Source organism: Neofelis nebulosa, chromosome 16, assembly GCF_028018385.1.
Source record: "Neofelis nebulosa isolate mNeoNeb1 chromosome 16, mNeoNeb1.pri, whole genome shotgun sequence".
Lineage (NCBI taxonomy): Eukaryota > Metazoa > Chordata > Mammalia > Carnivora > Felidae > Neofelis > Neofelis nebulosa.
In genome coordinates, this window is record NC_080797.1 from 29,580,777 (window position 1) to 29,603,467 (window position 22,691).

The window sequence follows — 22,691 nt, forward strand, 5'->3', positions numbered from 1 at the left end:
TGCTCATCTTCTCACCTGGAGGAAAACCTGTCCTCACAGTACTGGGGGAAAGGCAGAGGATAGCAGGTGTGTGTGGGTCGGCCACACAAGTGGGGTACATACCGCTCTCAGCAGCAAGTCTCCATGTAAAGCTGCCCATCTCCTGATGGTTAAGTTGGAGCCCGATTCATTCCCATCAGAGCCCTGTATCCCTTCCCTTCCTGGGCCCAGAGCCTTCACCCCTGGGTTGCAAGCCGATGGCTGTGGGCTTTCCCTATCCTGTTCACTGCTGTATCCCCACCAACAAGCATTAGTTGCTGGCACACTGGAGGTACAAAAGGTGTTCTACGAATCGACACATGGCCATCATGCCTGCGATGTCCACTGGGACTCGGTCAGCTGCAGGACTCCCCTACCTACCCGCCCCCTAAATGCTAAGAGCCCTGTTTGAAGCTAAGAACTAGAGCAAAATCAAGAGGCTGGGAGATTCACTTCTTGAAACTTATTTTAATATCCTCCCCACCCCGCCCCCCAAGTTGGGAAAGTCCAAAACAGTCTGACTGGGTTTAATTACAAATTAATACACATTTTTTTTTGTCATTGTTTAAAGTAAATCAGTTGTGGCAATAAGGGATCATCCTTGAAAAAAGTGAAACCCATATTAACAAAATATGTCATGGAAGAACCCCACTTCGTGATTTCACTGGCTACTTAAAAGTCTAGAAAAAGTCAGCGTTCCGCATGTTCTCCGGGGCTAGTCCATGCAGTAGAAAGAGGCCTTGCCCAGACTCAAGCGAGCCCCGTCAGCTCCAGCCAGGCCCCAGACCCGAGGGAAGCGAGGAGACAGGGCGAGGGGAGAAAAGACAGATGGACAGATAAAGTCCTGAAGCTTCTCTTCTACCTAAGCACATGGGGAGAAGGCGGCGGGAAGTTAGAGGGACGGCTCAAAGAAGCGGCATTCTTTCAACCTTAAGAAAAAAAAGGTCTCGCAAGATCACTGCACGAGAAGAAAACAAGGAAGAGAACGTAATAATGCTGAGTAAGTCTCGCCTCCTCCATCTCTTCACATACGCAGACACCATCCTCTCAGGGCTTTCAGGGTCGTGCTCAACCCCTGAGGCCCTGTAGGGACTCTCTGCTTAGCAGCTTGAAAGTAATGGTTAAAAAAAGGTATTACACAAACACACACAGACATAGATCATGTGTACAACCCATGCATAGACACTTGCGATGATAAAATGGAAAGCTGGGGGCACCGAGGACTCCTGGACCGACTTCCTTCCGTTCAGCGTTCCGCAGACCGTATCTACCCACAAACATCTCTCCAACTGGGATTACCCCCTCTTCCCCTAAGATCTCCCGGTACTGCGGAGACTGGGGCAGAGCAGATCCACAAAACCAACAAAGGTCCCAGCGCAAGTGTCACCAGTGACATTTTTCACACGTGAAAGGGAGACTACCGTTATCTGAGAGCTCTCTGCCCTTCCTGACTGCCCTCCCCCTGCCCAGGGAACTCACATGCCTGAATGCTGCATCTTTAAATATTTCTGGCTGAGCCCTCTTGCCACATATGTCAGTAACATTCCAAGCTGGCTACCACATGCTCAGGCTCTGGCCTCCTCCCCTCCCTACTGTCGAGTGCTGTGCTGTTTCAAGGGCACGTGGGGCCGCACATCTCCCGTTTCAGCTCCGTCTTCAGCTGATCACACATCTCAGAAGCGACCGAATGTAAAAAAACAAAACAAAACAAAACAAAAAACAAGAGCTCCAAAAGAATGTTCATATTCAAAATGCCTATCTCCCTGCAATTATTTTTTTAATTCCACTTGATCAATCTATTAAGGTGAGTTAGACAAAGCGTGTGTGCACATGCACACACAGACACACACATCAGCACACACCCACAAAATTTAGAGGCTTGGAGGTTGTTTCCTGCCAAAGGATCTAACAGAGGAAAGCTTATGAGCTGATCAAGTTTTAATATCGTGGTTAACAAGAAAGGTACACCATTTAGCAAGCACACAGAGACCGCAGGTAGGACCTCCTGATCCCTGGAGCATTTGGCTCCCTGGCCCATTTTCTGCCTACCTCTGGAACAGTTTTTTGATAGTTACTACATTCAGAGAATTCAAGAGGACTGCATGGACAGATGAACCTTTATTTAAAAAAATAGCACTTCAAATAAATTAAAAGGGACAACCGTCAAGTGTTCAAATTGTGAAGAAATAGTTGAAAACCTAGAGACTCCAAGCTGCGGGCTTCTAACCTCGCTCTTTGTCCAATGGCAAAGCCCCACACATCTCAGTCCTGCCACTCGACGTTTTCCCTACTGAGATGAGGGAAGCAATTGCAAACAGGAGACCAGACGGAGGAGAAAGCTGCATCTGACTGGAATGAACATTGCCACGTACTTGCTAATACGGGTTTCACTTTATGACCAAATGTATTCTTTCAAAAATAAAAAAGGGGGGAGGGAAGCTGCATGTTTTTAAAAATTGAAATTATTTAGGGATAAAACACTAACTCTAGTGCCTTTAACGGGCAATAGCAACTTTTTTCCTCCGAAGTCAAACACCATCCCCAGCTGAGCCTTTGTGCTACAAGCTTTTCAGGAGATGTTACCTAAACTTTATTAAAAGAAAAGAACAAGTTTAAATATAGACACTGGACTAGCCCAGTCTGTATTTTCAAGTCCACATTCTTCATCTGAAGCACTGCATCAGGGACCCCCCTGAGTCTGCATGTTTTCAAGTTCACAGTACATGGAACCAGTTTTTCTTTTTCATTTTTTCCTCACTCAGAGCAGCCACACGTAGTGGCCGTTGACGCCGGAACCTCGGGCGGGGCCTTTTCCTACGAGGCCTGGCCAGAGCTGCCCAAGGCTTCTCCTCAATGAGAATCGATGCTGTCATGCTCTATGGATGGGAAAAAAGCAAGAAAATAAAAGCACCTGGTACAGGTTTCATGAGATCCATTCGGATTCGCTATGTTCCAAACCCGCTGCTGAATGCCATCTGTCCACTCTGTGTGTGCTGAACAGTTTGCAGCCTAGGAGTGGGTCTCAATTCGAAGAACTGTTATTGGACGCCCCCGAGGTCGATGCAATAGCAGCTCCAGCAGGGCTACTCGTGGAGACCGACTTTCGGATGTGAGGCAGCAAGTAGGGGTCACAGGCCAGCTGCTGGACATCGATGCGGTCCTCCTTTCGGTAGGCCAAGCATCGTCGAATAAACGCCTGAAAGGAAAGTTTCTTGAAGAAGCCTGAGGCAGATAATCCTGCTGCTCCCAGAGGGAACCCTGAGGCTCTGTGGCAGCTGCCAGGGCCCAGGCCCAGAGCAAACACCCTCTATAAAGAGAAGGGGCTTGGGGCCTTTCCCGGAAATCATGCCCGGAGAGGACCAGGCAAGGAGACACACGGGCAGCAGCACCTCTCTGGGACCACGGGCTCCTTCCCTGACAGAGGCACCTGAGCCATTCCTGAGTGGGGATGGGGCATGACCTGGCCTCTAGAGACCTCTGCCCCCAAAGCACAAAGACCAACGCAAAAATCTCTCTGCCTTGGACGGTTTACACAGGCACATCTAACCTAATGGTCCTGCGTGTACAAATCACGGCCCCATGTGAACTCGCCACGTCCTGAGAAAGTAAAAATTGTAATGACAGACCACTGCCACGTGCAGGGTGAGGAGACCAACACTAACACTACAACGTGTCACAGATTGGTAAATGCTTGCCTTGTGTATCACATTCTTCCCTAAAAGGTGATCAAGCAAATGATGAGGCACACACCTAAGTACTAAAGAAAACCTGAACAGGACTTGTTTCCCCAAGAGCTCTGCAGACAGAGAATCATGCTATGAGTGGGGTTTCATTCAGAATCCTAATTTAGTGGCACCTGGGTGGCTCGGTTGGGCATCGACTCTTGATTTCAGCTCAGGTCATGATCTTGTGGTTCCTGAGTTCAAGCCCCACATCAGCCTCCATGCTCTCTTTCTCCTTCTCTCTGCGCCGCCGCCCCCCGTCCCCCCACCCCCCGCCGCTTATCTGCACTAGCTCATTCTCTCAGAATAAACTTTAAAAAAAAAAAAAAAAAAAGAATCCTAATTTACTACCAACATGGAAGCTTCCTTTGTGCTAGGTATGAAGGGCTACACAGGATCAGTTTCTGTAATTTGTATCACAGAGGCCCTTAAACAGATGGTTTATCTTTTCCTATTTTTTAACCAGACCATTTTAATCAAAGTCTCATAATGCAATTATTTTAAATACAGGAATTGGACTTTTAAAAATCTAAAATGTCATTATCACCCAAAGATCAAACTTTACATTCAGGTGATCATAATGTCCCAATGTAGGGTCCATCGAGGGTAACAAATGTCTCATTCTGGTGCACAATGCTGACAGTGAGGGAAGTTGTGCATGTGTGGGGACAGAAGTACATGGGAATTCTCTACTTTCTGCTCAGTGTTGCTATGAATCCAAAACTGCTTTAAAAAATAAAGTCTAACAAAGTCTATTAAAAAAAAAATCCAGGGACGCCTGGGTGGCTCAGTCAGTTAAGCATCCGACGCTTGATCTCAGCTCAGGTCTTGATCTCAGGGTCGTTGAGTTCAAGCCTGGTGTTGGGCTTGGCACTGGGTGTGGAGCCTACTTAAAAAAAGAAACAACCTAAAACACGAAATGTATTATTTTTTTCCCATGTTTAATTAATAAAACACGTAAGTATAACAACAATCCTGGTTTTCCAAAATAAAAAACACCTGTAGGTAGCTGCCTGATTAAAGTATTTGGAAGATAAAAACGCATTCACAGAAATAAACTTAATAATCCTTGGCCTTTAAGAACGACCCTTCTCAGTGAGATATGTGACACGGTAACTTGAGTTAAATGGGTTACTTTGGGTTGGATACAATACTGGTCAAACTCCCACCTTGAACTTTCTTTCTACACAGCCTCCAGGGCAGGCTTTTGAAACAGCCATCAGATCACACGGCTGCCTTGAGTAAAACCTTCCTATGCTTCCCATCTCTCCCATCTCGGTCTACAATCTGCCCTGCAGCCTCTGCCCTGCCTACCACACTCTCCTTCTGTTCCTTCTGCAGCCTCTGCCCTGCCTACCATACTCCCCTCTGTTCTGCCTGTTCTACGGATCTGCTGAGCCTGTCCTCACATCTGAGCTTCGTGCGCTTCTCTGCCTAAAATATTCTTCTCCCCGGGCACCTGGGTGGCTCAGTCGGTTAAGCGACCCACTCTTGATTCTGGCTCAGGGCATGATCCCACAATTCGTGGAACTGAGCCCGAGTTGGGACTGTGCACTGACAGCACGGAGCCTGCTTGGGATTCTCTCTCCCTGTCTCTGCACCTCTCCTGCTCGCACTCGTGTGCTCTCAAAAATAAACAAACTTAGGGGCGCCTGGGTGGCGCAGTCGGTTAAGCGTCCGACTTCAGCCAGGTCACGATCTCGCGGTCTGTGAGTTCGAGCCCCGCGTCAGGCTCTGGGCTGATGGCTCGGAGCCTGGAGCCTGTTTCCGATTCTGTGTCTCCCTCTCTCTCTGCCCCTCCCCCGTTCATGCTCTGTCTCTCTCTGTCCCAAAAATAAATAAAAAACGTTGAAAAAAAAATTTAAAAAAAAAATAAAAATAAAAATAAACAAACTTAGGGGTGCCTAGGTGGATCAGTCGGTTGAGCGTCTGACTCTTGGCTTCAGCTCAGGTCATGATCTCAGGGTTCATGAGTTCGAGCCCTGCGTGGGGCTCTGTGCTGACAGCATGGAGCCTGCCTGGCATTCTCTCTCTCCCTCTCTCTCTGCCCCTCCTCTGCTCTGTCTCTCAAAACAAATAAACTTAAAAACAAAAAAAAATTCTTCTCCCAAATCTACACAGGGCTCCCACCATCACATTATTCAAGACTGCTCAAAAACATCACTTCCTGCTCCCACACCCCTGTACCCTCCCTTTCTTTTTCTTCATAATCTCTATCACCATCTGAGATGGAACCGTTGTTAGTTACTGTTCATCTCACCTGGTGGAACAGAACCTCCTAGCAGGCAGGGAACTTGTCTGTACTTCATTGCTACACACTCACCGTTCCCTCTCTATGACTTTAAGTACAGTGTCTAGTACTCGACAGGCACTCGGTAAGTATCTGTTGTAGGAGAGCGGGTGAAGAGGGTAAGGGTTTGAAAAAATACACATTTAGAAGGGGAGAAGGCTTTTAATGACTCTTGAATTTTGTACTGATAATCCAGAAAACAGAGCAGTTGTTTCCTGCTGACCAGTAGGTCAAAACTTACCTTTGCTTCAGGTGTTACTACTGGCTTTGGCGGGAACTGCACTTCAGTAGCTTTAAGAATAGTATTTTCTTGTAGAATGTCTTGCTGGGACTGGTTGTGGCCAAAAGGCTATCAGATAAAAACGAAACAAACAAAGGTGGGCCTGTGGTTAAAATTAAAGAGAACACAATTCAAAACCATAGTGAAGGGAAAGGAGAAGATCTGCTTTGATGAGAACTGCTAGAAAGAACTTCGGAGATGGTCTCCTCGCTCTCTTTTTATAGGTAAGGGGTGGAAAGGGTCAGAGGTTAAGTACTAACAAGCTCACGGTCCAACACGGAGGTTAAGGCAGGGCTGGCACTGGAAGCAGCGTCTGCCACAGGATAATACCTCTGTTGAGGTTTGCTGACAACAAAAGCCATCCTAGGAGGAACCGGCAACCTCTTCTGCCCTGAGTGACAACTGTAGGCTTAAGTAGTACACATGTGTGCCACTGGCAGACCCAAGACCCAGATAAAGACAGATGGAAAAGGAAGCAAACAGGAGACGGAGTAAGAACAGGCGCGTGGAATAAAAGCTGGGGTTACTTAGCGGCTTCACTGGGCCCCAATGTGCCATTTTCTAATAGCCTTAAAATACAAGTTCAAGTTTAGTGTCATCTCTACAATGTTTCTACTAAGAGATCACAATTCTTTCTACATAACCTCTGCCAACATTATCAGCAGTACTTCCTCATTATCAGAGAGTATAAATAATAATTAACTCCTACTTGGGATGCATGACTGGCTCAGTCAGTGGAGCACCCAACTCTTGATGTTGGGCCCATGAGTTCGAGCCCAACGTTGGGTGTAGAGGTTACTTAAAAATAAAACCTAATAATAATAATAATAATAATAATAATAACAATAATGATAATAATATAATTAACCATTACTGGCTCTGAAGTTTCCCCATATTACAAAGGGTAAGATACAGAAACAAAGACCAAGGGGCGCCTGGGTGGCTCTGTCGGTTAAGCATCCAACTTCAGCTCAGGTCATAATCTCATGGCTTGTGAGTTCGAGCCCCAGGTCAGGCTCTGTGCTGATAGTTCAGAGCCTGAAGCCTGCTTCAGATTCTGTGTCTCCCTCTCTCTCGGCCCCTCCCCCACTCACACTCTGTCTCTCTCTCTCTCTCTCTCTCAAAAATAAATTAAAAAAAAAAAAGAAAAAGAAAAGAAAGAAACAAAGACCAAGGAGAAGTTAAAGAGGAAGCTGAAATCTAAATTAAGAGCTTAGTCTAGGGATTGTAACAAAAGTATTAAGAGTCCAGGGGAGTCGCAGAACCCCCAAATGGCTTATACTCACAACCTACACTGTTGGAACCACCTACAAATTTTGATTATTTATAACACACTGACAGCAAAAATACGGCTATATGTGCCCTGTATCCTAGTATGTATGTTTACCCTAAGGGAGCATTCTCATAAGGAAAACATAAATGTGAACAATTCATTAGGTACAGTTCACTACCTAGGTTATTATGTGTCCAAATGACCTATCACCTTGATCCAGAGGTAACAGACGGTGAATATTTTCTAACACTACATCTCCCCAGTACAGAAGATAGAAACCACGCTTTTATTAATAATAGCTTTAACTACTGGGGTAGCTGGGAATGAAGACCCCTGTAGATTTTCCAAGTTCCAGTCCGTGGGACCCTGAAGAATGCCTCCTGGGACAACTGTATATTTGAAATAAACCAGGTCATATAATTCCTTATACATATTATCAGAATCAAAACCGATCCTGGATCTAATTGAAAACGGTAAAAATGTATGTTTTTTAATAGCCCAGTGAAATTCATTAGGTACTCTGTTGAAAAGTTCTGCTTATGCATAAAGCTGTTATTGTTGTCTGTGTTTTCCTCAAACCACATCCAAAAGTTCTGTACAACCAAACGATTAATTCCAAGAGAATAACAGACACCATGCCAGTGCATACATGTGCCACCCAAGCCGGATATCAAGCCACCACATCCGACCTTCCTTACCTTCCTTCCATAAAGACACTGGTAAAAGATCACACCCACTGACCAGACATCAACTTTATTTGAGATCTTTGGTGGCTCTTTCCCAACCACAAAACACTCTGGTGGTAAATACCTGGGACAAAAGGAAAATAAAATGACTGTATAAATCTAGGACATATACAAAAAGGCAAAGTAGAAGACCTTGTGGGAAATAAAAATATCTGAATTTTAACTGAAATTTAGACGAAAAAGCGATGTGGGCCTTGCTGGGGAAAGTCCGTGAGAAAACACTGTAACTTAAGGAGGCAGCATGTCCTAAAAGCCTTAAAATACATTTCTCAGTTCACCGAGAGAGGCAAATATTCTCCCCCTGGCCCCTGTTTCACCCACCACAGCATCTTTTCCCAGGGTTGCGCCTAACAGGAGTGTCATTCAACAAGTTCCAAAAAGGAGGGGGGAACACAAAAGAAGTGCATTCCCTTTTATAAGAGTTGCAGCAACAAACATCAAAACAGAACTTGAAGTGGTGTGGGTTTGCTTTCATGTTGGCTGAGAAAGAGGACTGTCTCTAAAATAACTATGTTAGAAGTCCAAAGGAGTCGGGGGGGGGGGAGGGGGTGCCTGGGTGGCTCAGTCTGTTGAGTGTCCAACTTTGGCTCAGGTTATGATCTCGCAGTTCATGGGTTCAAGCCCCGCATAAGGTTCTCTGCTGTCAGCACAGAGCCCACTTTGGATCCTCTGCCCCCTCTCTCTTTGCCCCTCCCCTGCTTGCACACACGCTCTCACTCTAAAATAAACATTAAAAAAAATAATAAAAGTCCAAATGAATTCAGAACCCAGTATTAATCTGAGGGGAGGGGCTGTCTGCCTTCATAAGGTAGCTCTCTTTGTAAAATCTGGACTGGGAATAACTACAATATATAATAAATGGTGACACTACAGTCCAAGTTATCTAAGGGTATTTTGTGTTGCCCACTTGAAGGGTGATCAGAGGCTTCCTGAAGACTAACAAATAGGGGAGAAAAAGCCCACCAAACTAGTAGTTAGCACAACTCAATCCTCATCTGAATTCCTTCCCTCCCCACCCACTCCTGGCTTGGAAAAAGACTGGCTGCACAGCCAACCACACCAAATTGTATGGTGTGGAAGGTAAGTGCCTCTTGGCATTTAGGAAACCAAACAAATACGCTTCCACTCACTGCCTGGGGTCTTAGCCATGGCACAGCTGGAAGGCAGCATTCTGAAGATAACAGATCGATTTCTGCAGATTTCATGCTGGCAAAATCAATTCTGTGAAAAATTCTTTATTTTAGACCCTGCTGTGCTTCTGGTATAAAAATATAAACTTACAACTCGAAGGGGGCCACAAGAGCTGAGAGGAAGAAAATGTTCCATGATGGGCTTTTTTCTTTTCTTTTAAAAAAGTTTAGTCTTATGTTCTTGTTTCTTATTTATTTATTTTTAACAGACATTTGGGGATGATTAAGACCACTGACCTACATTATTACTTCACAATGAAAACTGTTAGCCAAAACACACACTGAACTCATGAAGTGGGGAAAAAAGCAAAGTAACAAGAATATAGGAAAAAGAATAAAAAGAACAGCTCTTCCAAATGTCACTAAAACCTCCCTGAACCTGACTTTTCACGGTTCTTGATTCTTTAACATACATAATTTAAATATGATCTTGCATAAACAACAAATAGAACCTTGGTTCCAAAATGATCATTTTAATGTACTTATAACTCTTGTGGAGGTGGTAGAGAAGGACAGAAGTTGTTGAATTTGTCCAAATGATGAGTAATAATTTAGCCAAATATTCACAGTACAAAAGACATTGATTTAAAAAAAAAAAAAAAAAAAAAAAGACGTTGACTGCCACTTGACAGTATCAGTCTGGAAAAGTCACTTTCTAGGTCTCAGTTTCCCCATGTATAAATGAAGAAATAAACTAGTTCTTCACTCAAATAATACTGACAATAATAAGTACTCTAATTCCCTATCAAGGACTTCGGGAGAGAGTAGAGGACAGTTCTATGATATTGCACGAAATTATGTTTAAAAACATAATTGCATATTCTGTCATAATAAAATCATCCTACAGAAACAGGATTCTCAGGGCCTAACTTATAGGTCATTTATTTATAAGTAGTATTGAGGGCACCTGGCTGGCTCAGTCAGTGGAGCATGCGCTGATCTCACAATTATGAGTTCGAGCCCCCATGCTGGGTATAGAGATTCCTTAAGAATAAAATATTTTTTTAAAAAACTAGTATTCAATGTAGAAGAATTCTACCAAACACTGCAACTACCAAAATACTGCAAACCGTTGCCTAGAATTTGTTATGTCTTCCCACCCTGTTTGTATCGATCCTCTAGGACCTAAGAGGATGACATATGAGGAGTGTGATTATGACAATGCTTATTAGCACTACCAATATGGAGATTTTTTAAACCTTCAGAGGAACCCACAGAATTAAGTTTTCTCAGTAGCCCCCTTTTTACCTCTCTTTTTGTTATGAAAATAATCTCCAAATATAATCTAAAGTAGAAAGAACAGTAAAATGAACCCCCAAGTAACCATCATTGAGCTTCAATAATTATCAACATGGGGCCAATCTCTGTTCATATACACCCCTCCCCCCACCAACAGATTACTCTGAAGCAAATCCCAAACATCACATAATTATTATTTAAATTCCAAGCACTGAATTTTTATAGCTCAGCAAATACAGCAATAGGTAGCAATGAGAAAATGAATTTAACACGAAAAGGCTTAACTTTTTATAAGAACAAGTTACCAAACAAAAAAGCTAAAATCTAAGTTTCAGTGAATTTATATAGCAGAGGTATAGACCTGTTTCCAGAATTTCCAACAACAGATATTTTTGTGCCATTTAGTGACAGGAACACTAACCCACAATAACCACCATAGTAAATAAACACTGTAAATGTAGCTTCTATTTTAAACCCAGGATCTCAAAGGTTTAATTTAGGGACTGATTTTCACTATAGGTACCATCTCCACAAAAAATAAGGAGCCATGAAGAGTAGGAATTTTGTGCACATGATACTTTTCTAAGGATTTGATGGATTCTCTAATATACATAATTTACATATGATCAGACTGATGAGAATAAAGCTCATCCTGTGGGCTGTAAACGATAATCTCCCTTCTCTGTCTGCTTCCAATCAACGCCCTCATTCCCAGGCAGTCAGTATTCTGCTAAAGCCTAGGGCCCTCCAGTCTCAAAGTTAAGTGATCTGACCAACTGACCCTGGGGTTTAATATATGTGGGACTTCTACCCCGCCCCCAACCTCAGTTTGGAATCAAATGTCCAATTGGCAGCTTTCTGTTACCACCTCAGAAGGAAAAAGAAAGCTCTGTTAACACACCTTTACAATCACAAAGTGAGTTGTTTGGGCTGTGGGTATCTTTTATGGCTCCTGCTGTCAAAAGCAGGCAGAAATAAGAGGTCATGGAATAAGCAGGTAGAGCTAGCTGGGGTAGGGTGGTGGTAGGGAGACGAGTGACAACAGATGGGAAGAAATGTGGCTCAAAACATTTTAGAACATGGCTGATGGGTACGGATAAATTTCTTTGCAAACTGTGCTCACTTTTTTCCTGTTTAGATTTCAAGGGATGCTGGGGTTACTTTACATACTAATCTTTACAACTTCTTAGTTCTTGACAGGGCATCATCCGTAGGCAACTCTAGAAATGAATCCCTCATCCCATAAACCCATAACAAGAGACCTACATTTGTACTGAAAAAAATTTAGGGCCATTCTTTAAATACACAGGAGCAATCTCGTTCTCTCCCTACTCCATAGGGCCAGCTCTAAAGAAACACACAACTCCAACACCTGGCCATATATAATCTCTCTCAATAGTTTTCCAGAAAGGAAAGAAAAATTAAGACAAGTTAATATAAATACAGAGAGTCAAACGGCCGAAAAGGCAGTAATATTTGGGGAGGAAAATCTACTTTGGTTTACTGCATTTTGCCTAAGACAGGATGTAGATATTAATGATCAATTACCAACATTTCAGTATAGCACAGCCATATCTCCACCAGCCAACCTGGCAGATCTCCCAGATACCTACCAATAAGTACCAGCACCTTGTGACGTCAGCTCCATGCCATCCACTGAATTGTAGCTATCATCATCCATGATCTTGGAAAGACCAAAATCTGTGATTTTTATCTCTCCACATGCTGTACCATTTACTAAAAGAATATTACCTAAAAAGATGAAAATCTTCATGAATAAAAAGAGACTTACTAATTAAGAGAAAAGTTCAAGGTAAAACAGACAAGAAGGGGACAAGTGAACTCAAACTCTTGCACGTAATAGCAAACATCTAAATTCGTGGAATAAAATGATCTGGACTCTGGATGCTAGAGGAGAGTCCTCAGTGTCTGGCTGCAAACTTCCATTTTCCAAGAATCACCTGCTAGATGTGCCAAAACCACCACTATGAGCAGTGGAAAAAAAATAGCAACTCGCCAAAGTAAAATATCACTTGGACGGCTGGTCAAAAATGGTGGGAAAGTTTCATCTGAGCTTTCAGTAACAATCTCTAAACCACCCTGTTTAGAACAGTAGTTTCAGGACCGGAAAAAAAAAAAAAACCAACAACAAACCCCCCCCGCCCCCCCCCCCAAAAAAAAAACCACACAAGGGAATCAAAACTAGTACCACAGTGCCACCTACAGTTCCTATGATGGGAAAATGTATTGGATTCAGTGCCGGAAAACCCAATAACACAAATAGCTGTCGTTTTAAAAACCACTTCATTATAATGACTTTTTTTGTCATTTGAATTGTATTAGAACATTAAAGAATAGTGAACAGTGAGATTTAATATGTAGCTACCAGTAGAGGAAAGCAGAGTTAACAACTGCGCCCACCAGGAGGTAAATGGGAACCATCTTCCCAACACCCAAGCCAAAGCTGGTTCCAGCTGTCTACAGAGAACATATGCAGACTTCTAAAAAACAACTGAGGATGACGACAAAAAAAACAGAGGTGGGGCGCCTGGGTGGCTCAGTCGGTTAAGCGTCCAACTTCAGCTCAGGTCATAATCTCATGGTTTGTGGGTTAGAGCCCCACACCGGGCTCTGTGCTCACAGCTCGGAGCCTGGAGCCTGCTTCAGATTCTGTGTCTCCCTCCCTCTCTGCCCTTCCCCGCTCGCACTGCCTCTCTATCGTGAAAATAAAGAAACATTTTAAAACAAAAACAAAAAAAACAGAGGTAAAAAGTCTAACTGCCCTCTACTGTTTGCTGAGGACTACTGAAATTAGATAGTAACCATACAAAAAGATGTAAATCTGTTCGAATTGAATGAAATGGGAGGCATACCTGCAAAATAAGTCATTAATTTAGAGGCACTTTCGTCGAAAAGACTTGGACTAGAGGACTACTATGTAGTGTGAAATGGAGCTCACCCAGAGCAGTCCTTGCTAAATCGGGCTGACACAGTGACCCGCCCTGGCTCTACAGACAAGGGCATCGTTTCTCCAGAGCATTTCATCCAACTCATCCTCTCAAACCCAGCATTGTGTGGCTGGGCCTCTTTCATTCCCACACCTACCCAGGCAAAGCCAGACATTACTAGGCCTTCTAGGCTCCTGCCACATTCTCTAACTTTATCAGATTAGAAGTCACTTTTAAGACCAGAGAAAAGCCATCAATACTGTCACCTAAAAGTTAGGACATACCTGGTTTGAGGTCATAGTGTATGATGGGAGGTTTTATTTCATTTAAGTACTTTAAAGCATTCACAATCTGCATGATAATGGACCGGGCCTCTTTCTCCGACATTAATTTGTGCTGTTTCAGGTAGAAGTCCAGATCATTTCCCTCACAGTACTCTAATACTGTACAAAACCTGAAGACAAATAAACCAACATTTGACTGTGGGAAACAGCAAGCAAATCAAGACTAACTAAACCAGCCCCAGCGAAAACTTTAATTAGCTTCGTGCTCTGTTCTTTAGTCCTTAAAGTACTCTTCTATTCTTTATTCAGTAGTAGCTACCTGAGTGTTTGCCAGGAAGGAAACTGCTTTCTCTCCTGGTGAAGAGCCTTCACACCCTCCACACTGGAATCTGTTGTGTTACAATTCGCCCACGCATACCTCTTCTTAAATCTAGTCTATAAGAACACTGACAAGCACTGTAATGTACTTAAGCTAGATATCTCTCCAGAGGGGTCTCCTACACATTTCCACACCGTGCTCCAGTTCTAAACAAGCATATGGTACTCAAGTATACAAGTCTCAATGCAAACATTTCAAATGATCCTAAGCGCTGACAGTGAGAAAAAATCTAGGGTTTGCCCACGTCCCAAGAACTGGTTTCATGTCATGTCTCCTGGTAGTTTGGCACAATACTGTATATAATTGCTTTTTGCTAAACACAAGAGAACTTTTAAAAGTACAGTATCTGTTGTTCTAACAAATATGCTATTGCATAGTGTGAGTTTTTTCCTTCACTTATATCAATTCATCATATAGACCCAAATGTAAAACTACCATTTGTAAAACATACCATTTGTGGCATGAAGGGTCATGTGTCTATCTTCTAAGGGAATTATAAACTGAAGTAAGGCTTCCTGAATTGTTTGAGTATTCCTGAGAGATGAAGACCTTTTAAACTACCCTAAGCTGTGACAATATGGTTGTATCACTCAGGATCTAGCCAGGAAATAAAAACCACCTGAGTATTTAAAATAGAGAAGTTTTAGCTCAGGGAAGTGATCACATGGATGATGGAAGAGCTGAGAGGATAAACTGGCCAGTGAGGCACCCCAGAGATCATCCAGAACAGGAAGCCATTAGCACCCTAGGGCCAAAGGGCGGAGATGGTGCAACCTGAACCCAGGGTCACCAAGAGAGACTGGAATCACAGCGGGGAGGGGGAGGAGTGTCCCTACCCACCACCATCTCGGTCTCCCCAGTGGCTGAGCCCAGCTGAACAACAACTGACACCGGAGCCTGGCAGAACAGCCTACGAGGGTCATCTTCCCCAAGATGCAGAACAGGGTAGGGGTGAGGAGCAGACCTGAGCGCTAACAGGCTCAGGACTAGAGAGGACTAGAAGGCCTCTGGGAAATGTGAGGCCTTCAAAAAGCACTGCGATGAAAGGTGGACATACACCGTCCTGCAGGATCCCCAAACTGAGCAGCTTGTGTTTTCTATGAAGCATATTAGGGCATGCTAGCACCCTATTTGAGAATGAATATCAAAAATTTATAGATTCTCTGATCTAAGATATAGATTCTCATGTTTAGTGGAGGTATTCTTTGATCCAAGTGCAAGCTTAAAATAAAATGTCACTTTAACACCCAAATAACTCTCAGAAGATTTTCTAACATGATGGTGAAAAGTCACCACATACACAATGGGAAGAACAAAATAAACAACTCAAGAATAGCACACAACCAAGCCAATTTCTTAGATTAGTTAAAAGTATATATACAATTTGAAACCACAGATAATCTAAGTCATTCTCCTTATTTCTGAAATGTTTTTGTTATTGGGTGGGGGGCAGTCTACCTAGTATTCAAGGAATTTAATCACCCTTGGAAACCTGTTCTCTTAACCAGATATTCTTCTAAACCCCATCCACGCTAAACACACACTGACTATGCCTGGTCCGAGGGCCACCCTTCTGGAAAGGGGTCATCCCTGAGCAGATGGAAAAAGGGATGGTACACATTTCCAAAGGGAATGAAGGTCTCTCCCTTTGGGAAACATTTCTAAATGTGGGGTGGTTCTTGGCATAGCAGTCTCTGAGACACCTGCTGTTTAGAATAGGCCTGAACGCCTAGAATCACCCGGAAGGCTAAGAGGGAAGACCTGCCGACCAGACTCTGAAGTTCAGACTCCTACAGAGAAAACATTTCCAAATGCTGAAATATTCCTAAACTCCTGGGTAAACCCAGAGGTGACAGAGCTTACCTTACCCAGTAATAAAATACAACAATGCCTAAGAGTATTAAAGATCTTGGGCAAGTCATTTCACTTCTCTGGGCCTCAAATTTCCATCTATAAAATAAAGCTGAACTGAGATCCCTTCCAACTCTAACATCCCACATGCCTGTGAGGCTATGTTTTCACAGGCAGCACTGGGTTATGCCTTCATTTGTGCCACATTCGTTCCCATTCTATGATAAAATCACATTGCTGGTACTTCTTTAAAAGGCCCGTCACGGTTCATCAGAATCTCTGGGGTGGGGCAGAGGCTCTCTTGTATAGTCCACACCCACTGGGGCACGTCAGAGGCAGCTGGCACCAACTTGTGACAGTTACCAAGAGCTGACAGTTAATTTTCAGGAATTTTATGAGCTGGTTATTAAGCCACTGGTAGGATGCAAGGACAAACAAAAGGTGGTTTATTCATACAATGGAATATATTTGGTCGTAAAAAGGAATGAAGTACTAATATATGCTACAATAAAAAACCTTGAAAAAACATCATCTCAAATAAAGGCAGCCAGTCAGAAGACTCCAGATACTACATGAGTGATTCCTATACAAGTCCAAAATAGGAAAGCTATAGAGACCAAAAAAAAAAAAAACAAAACAGACTAGTGGCTGCTTAGGGCTGGGAGTAGGGTGGCGGTGGGGTGGAAGAATAACGGGGTGACAGCAAAAGGTATGGGGTTTCTTTTTGAGGTAGTGAAAATGTTCTAAAAATGACTATGGCAAAAAAAAATGACTATGGCAATGATTGCAGATCTGTGAATATACTAAAGGCCTTGAACTGTTTACTTTAAGTGGGTGAACTATATGGCATTTAAATTATATCTCAATAAAGCTTTTCCTTTTTTTAAGTTAGTAGCTTGAAATTGGACCTGTTGAGAAATTTATTATCACAGAAATTGTCAAATACTACATATTAGCCCTATTCCGACCCCCACCAAGCTGGTTGTTAAACATTAACCAGCACACAACTATACAAGTCCTGTGGCTAAGAGATGTATTGCTGACCCAAACATGAATTCACACACGATCATTTGCCCATAAATACATACACTTGACTCCCTCAGAGAGTATTTCCTTGACCCAGATTTAAGCTCCATTTCATGAGTAGTCAACACACTGGAAGAAAACAGCATAACTGCTAAGCTAAAATGTCACGGCACTTACGAGTCAGTGTCCAGTGAAAAGTAATCATACAGCTTAACTATTCTGGGATGATCCAGTTCTTTGTGAATCCGGTATTCCCTACATGCGTGCCTGTAAACAAAGTGGAAAATTAACATTTTGTATTTTGGACTGTCTTTTAGACCTCTAAAAGGATACTTCTACACATTCTCTCATTTTTCCTTGCTTCTGCCTATTCATTCCATTCAGATGTGGCTGGCTCTGTATCCTTCCTCATCCTGTTTTCACTATTAGTATCCACCAATCTGTTGAGAAAATAGTAGGTGCTCAAATATCGCTGAATGAATGGATGCCGACCGTTTCAAGTTCATTCTATCACAATCTCACCTGTTTTATATTTATACCCAAATATCGAAGCTTTAAAAATTATAAAGACAGTTTTTCTCTCTCCTCAAAAACTTAATATCTCTAAGTGTTTATATCCTGGGGATACATCAAGGAAATCAATTTTAGCATGTAAACTCCTTGGGTAAAAGGATTACTGACTGTACAAGGCAATTAGTAGTACTCTGTATTTGTTTTTAAACTCTCCTTACAAAAAGAACTTAAAGGGCTATCAGCTTGACTTTCTTCTAAGAAAATGTGAATCTGATAGAAAATTATGAAGCCCTAGTTTTCTTGGAATGAGAATCTACATATATGCAAATTAACACCTTTTTATTAAATACTTTTCCAATTTCAAATCACTTAATGAGATTAGGAACAAAAATATACTACATAATCCGACATATTCATTGAGTTTTAAAAGACTAGAACGTGTTTATTCAATAGAATTACTAATAATTTTTAAGGTAGTTCTTATTTACAAAGAGAAGAACGGAAAATTCTTATATTTTAAGTAATCTGGCACCATTTAGCTTGGGGCATTTTCTTATAAGGCAAGATCAGAAAAGAGAAACTTTCCAGAGTATGGTAAAATATAATCAGGTGATGTTTTCTGAAACTGGTGTGTCCCAGTATGTCAAAAATACACAGAAAGTACTCAACTAAAGAAAAGATGAGGAAATGATCAGGGCAAGGAGGAGAGAGGAACAAGAATCTAAAAGTAATTAAAATCTATTTTTCCCCAATGGAAACTGAGCCTGACTGAGCTTGTTTTTCAAGCTGCCACTTTTAGCAGTTTTTGCTTCTTGTGATACTTCATTTCCTCATCTTTATGTCTTTCCGAACAGAAAAGACATGCCAAGCACTGAGGCAGAGAAGTGTCAGGACACCACTACACTGGGACCTGGAAACCTGGCTGCAAGAGTCCCAGCTGTGTAACGCCACTTCGCTGGGCTTCCCTGACGCTGCGCAGGATTGGAGGTTTCCGAGGACGCTCCCTGGAGATGCAGGCCTCCGGAGCCCCGGTGCGGACCCTGAGCAAATGTAGCTCTGGCCCAGCTCCTCATTCCACCTAAGCAGCATCACATGTGTCCTTTTCGTATATCAAGATCCCACCTAATAGTTCGTTCAGTAAAATTCAGACGATGCTGTTAACAAAAACCAAGTTTAGAAAGCTAGGGACTAACCAGATAACGTAACCCTCAAGTCATTTCTTCCTCTAACATACTAAAAATCTATAATTCTCTGCCCTTCTGTTGTAACTTTTTGGTTTTGTTGTGCACTTCAGGGCAGAGACCGATTTCTCCCTCAAGGTACAAGAAACAGAGGCAACTAAAGGAGGCAAAACTTAAGAACCAAAGGAAGGGTCAAAGTCCTCCCCAACTAACGGCATTTGCTGTGTCACTGAGCACACTCCCTCAGCATCATGTGAAGCTCTAAGCCCGCTTCTCGAGCTTCATCAGGCAAGGCCGTGGCTCTTTCCACATCCCTCGCATGTTCAACTTTTAATTTAGCATCCAAGGGATTAATGCACTACAGAAAGCTTAATTAGAAACGGGAAGAATCTTATCCGCTCATGTGTTAGTCTTTTACTCTTTTATAAGTGGATATACATTCAATAGGCTTACAAAATGACTTTATCCTAAGAAATTAGAAGACCATCATTTGTAAGTGTATACTAACTCAGATAAAATTATTTCTGTGGACAGCTTTATATGAAAGGTTTCCTACTGTGGAGTTTTTAATATGTTATTTGGGGGAGTCAAAGAAATCTTGTTAAAAAAAAAGGAATCTTATAATACCTACTAATGCTTTAATAATGCAAAAGTAAAATAATCAGTTTGCTTTTCGTTTGTGGAGGAAGGAGAAGAAAGGAGGTGCAGAGCAGAACTCAAAATTAAAACAACAACCTTTTGAGTTCTTCCTTTTTTCTTAATAAAGACTGAAATAAATGTCTTTATTCCAGATGGGACTGGGAAGTCACTCCCATGAAAGTAAAAGCAATCAGAGATGTTACTATGCAGGATAGCAGCATTTTCATATTTTATAATGTTACCACAACACTAAAGTGTACCACTTTTTCGTTTTATACTAAATTTTTAAAGCACTGTCTAAAATCTGTTATATGTTTGATATACACCTCTGTAAGTTCCAAGGAGTTAATGACATTTTGCTAATTCACTATCATCTGTATAGCCTGTATTCATCAGTATGATTTCATAATAAGCAAAATCTTTCAAAGAAAGGTGGAAGTGTGTAAGAATTTCTCCCTAGGTTTGGGCAAAGGTCTTAAGAACTTGGCATGCTCCCTCCCCATGTGTCTGTCAGCTAGGAAATGGCCCCTGCAGAGACGGCTCCATAGAAGGTACTTGGGTGCCATGATTCCCACCTCTGATGAGGAAATGAAGAGTAGAAAGGTACCACCATGAGCCTGGAGCGGGACCAGTAAAGAGCTCAGAAAGCTGAGACGCCCCCCTTCACTTGCTCTAGGACTCTGCTTGGTAGAGAAACGTGAGGAACATACCCAATCTCTACCCACCAGCACTCAAAGCAGCTTGCCAGATGTGTCACAGAGGTACAAGGTCCAGGCTTCGACCCCTCCCTGTTTCAAAAGGCTAAGGTGGGCAGCACCCCACCAGCAGTCATCACAGTATTCCTCAGCAGAGTTCTCTTTAGGGCCAGCCTAAGAGCTGGACGCTGAAACTAGGCAAAGTATGTGCAAATCCCAGCACAGGAACCACCTTCTCAAGGTTAATCAAGGCTGGCCCCTCATAAAGTCAAGTGGTTTAGAGTGGTCAGGTCACACATAAGATACAGAACAGGCTCCAAGGATAGCCGGAGAGCATTTTTTTTTTTTTTTTTAAATTTTTTTTTTTTCAACATTTTTTATTTACTTTTGGGACAGAGAGAGACAGAGCATGAACGGGGGAGGGGCAGAGAGAGAGGGAGACACAGAATCGGAAACAGGCTCCAGGCTCCGAGCCATCAGCCCAGAGCCTGACGCGGGGCTCGAACTCACGGACCGCGAGATCGTGACCTGGCTGAAGTCGGACGCTTAACCGACTGCGCCACCCAGGCGCCCCATGGAGAGCATTTTTAAAGAGAAGCAAGTACCATTCCAACTCCCTACGCACTGAGAGTCTCAATGTAAGGGGGACATTTCGCGTTTCTAACTGGTCAGAGCAACATGTGGCTTCCTTCTCTGAAGTGCTCCTGGCATTCACTGTGGCATATGCCATTCGTCCCTGAACGCCAAATGACTGGAATGTGCTTTTAATAATGTAACTGTTCCTCAGAAGCATCTGGACTGCAGCTGCCTGTCACGTAAGATACACACACAAGGTGCCATGCATAAAGCACACCTCATCCCTTTTGCTACCTCCGCTAAGCCCAATTTCTCTTAACGCCACAGGAACCTTCACTTCTCCAGTGCTGAGTGCCATCCAGCACAGAATGGGGGGGGGGGGGGGGGGGCGGCGGTGGGGAGGGGAGGTTCCTGGACCCCTGATAAGGAACACGTATACAGCAAGAGTTGCCTTGGTCTATGCCCCAAGAACAATTGATGATATAGAAATGTTTTACTTTTCCCTTGAGATTTAGAAGCCAATTAAAAGGCTATTTCAGGGGTGCCTGGGTGGCTCAGTCGGTTAAGCATCTGACTTGATTTTGGCTCAGGTCATGATCTCGTGGTTTGTGGGTGCAAGTCCTGCATCTGGCTCTGTGCTGATGGCGCGGAGCCTGCTTGGGATTCTCCCTCTTTCTCTGCCCTTCGCCACTTGCGCCCCCCCCCCCAAAATAAAATAAACTTAAAAAAAAAAAAAAAAGGCTACTTCAAAGTCTACTGCTTTTTTTCCCTTCAAAGTACAACCTGTAAGAAAAAAAACACAACTGCTCTCATAGAAAGGAGGTGAGTTTACATTAAAAGTGGTTATCTTCTCCTTCCGGGGTCAGGACATGTCTAATTCAGTGCTTTTACCTACACCAAGGAAACAATACTAAGCCCAGTGGGGATCCTAACAGCAAATCAGGTGTGAGTGGCCTCCAAACCAAATGAGCCATGAATTCCAACGTTCTGAAGCTTGGGGCAGGGTGGGGAAAACAAGCAAAACCCGCCATTAGTGGATCAAAGAAATTCACACCTGTACATGTAATCATTATTCAAGCTAAAGAAGTCACCCTCCCAGCCCTTCTCCCAACACAGAAGAGGAGCGCCAGCCAGTGGCATTCAGGACCCTGAACACAGAATTCGGAGGGGAAACTGTGAGGGGGAGGGGGACTCAGCACTGAGGAACTGAATGTCCAACAAGCACCACTGCAGTCAAGAGGCACCCCAGGTACCGCACCCCCCTTCCTGTTTCCTCCATGAAGAAATGACTGAACAGGCAGGAAAAAGCCCAGCCCAGAGCCCCTCAGGATGCCCAGGCCACTGAAGGACTCCATCATCTGCTTTCTATAGACAGCAAGACGGTTTCCGAGGCTTTACTTGTTTACTGTAGCTAATGTTACACACATAACGGAAAGGGAGGTTGAAGAGCATGGGTTTTGGATTAAGGGAAGTCTAGATTTAAACACCAGCTCAGCCATTTCTTAACTATTACTCAAATTCTGTAAGTTTCAATTTGCTCATCAGTAAGATGGAAAATTTCTTCACTCTCCCAGGATAGTCGTAAGGATTAAATGAAACAACAACAATGCATGTACAGCTGTTAGCACAGGGCCCAAACTACAGCTGTTACTTCCAGATTTTGAAAAATCAGACACTCTAGGATCACTTACTTGTGGTAATTCTCCTTTTTCTCATCTCTCCAGTTTTTATTTAACTGGTGAATTTTCACAGCTACATATCTTTGTTCTGTTAGATCAAATGCCTGCAAAGAAAAGGAATAAATTATGTTCTGGATAAATGCTAACAAGAATTACAGGCAA

The 22,691-nt window shown here is 43.0% G+C and overlaps 1 protein-coding gene and 1 long non-coding RNA gene across 10 annotated transcripts in view; one reads left to right on the forward strand and one right to left on the reverse strand.

Annotated features, from left to right (window-relative positions):
• Nucleotides 1–2,117: 2,117 nt before the first annotated feature.
• Nucleotides 2,118–22,691, reverse strand: part of TLK2 (tousled like kinase 2) — a 114,750-nt gene continuing 94,176 nt past the window's right edge. For all 9 annotated transcript variants that reach the window (XM_058704452.1, XM_058704456.1, XM_058704451.1 and 6 more), the window contains 7 exons: nt 22,542–22,633; nt 17,424–17,513; nt 13,991–14,160; nt 12,372–12,510; nt 8,282–8,393; nt 6,272–6,379; nt 2,118–3,214 (listed from right to left, as the gene is read on the reverse strand). In XM_058704452.1, coding sequence (XP_058560435.1) covers nt 3,041–3,214; nt 6,272–6,379; nt 8,282–8,393; nt 12,372–12,510; nt 13,991–14,160; nt 17,424–17,513; nt 22,542–22,633 — 885 coding nt within the window. In that variant the 3' untranslated portion in view covers nt 2,118–3,040. The remainder of the gene's footprint in view (nt 3,215–6,271; nt 6,380–8,281; nt 8,394–12,371; nt 12,511–13,990; nt 14,161–17,423; nt 17,514–22,541; nt 22,634–22,691) is intronic.
• Nucleotides 4,078–7,420, forward strand: LOC131497838 (uncharacterized). Its single transcript, XR_009255177.1, has 2 exons — nt 4,078–5,396; nt 5,649–7,420. It is a non-coding gene; the product is annotated as an uncharacterized LOC131497838 (long non-coding RNA).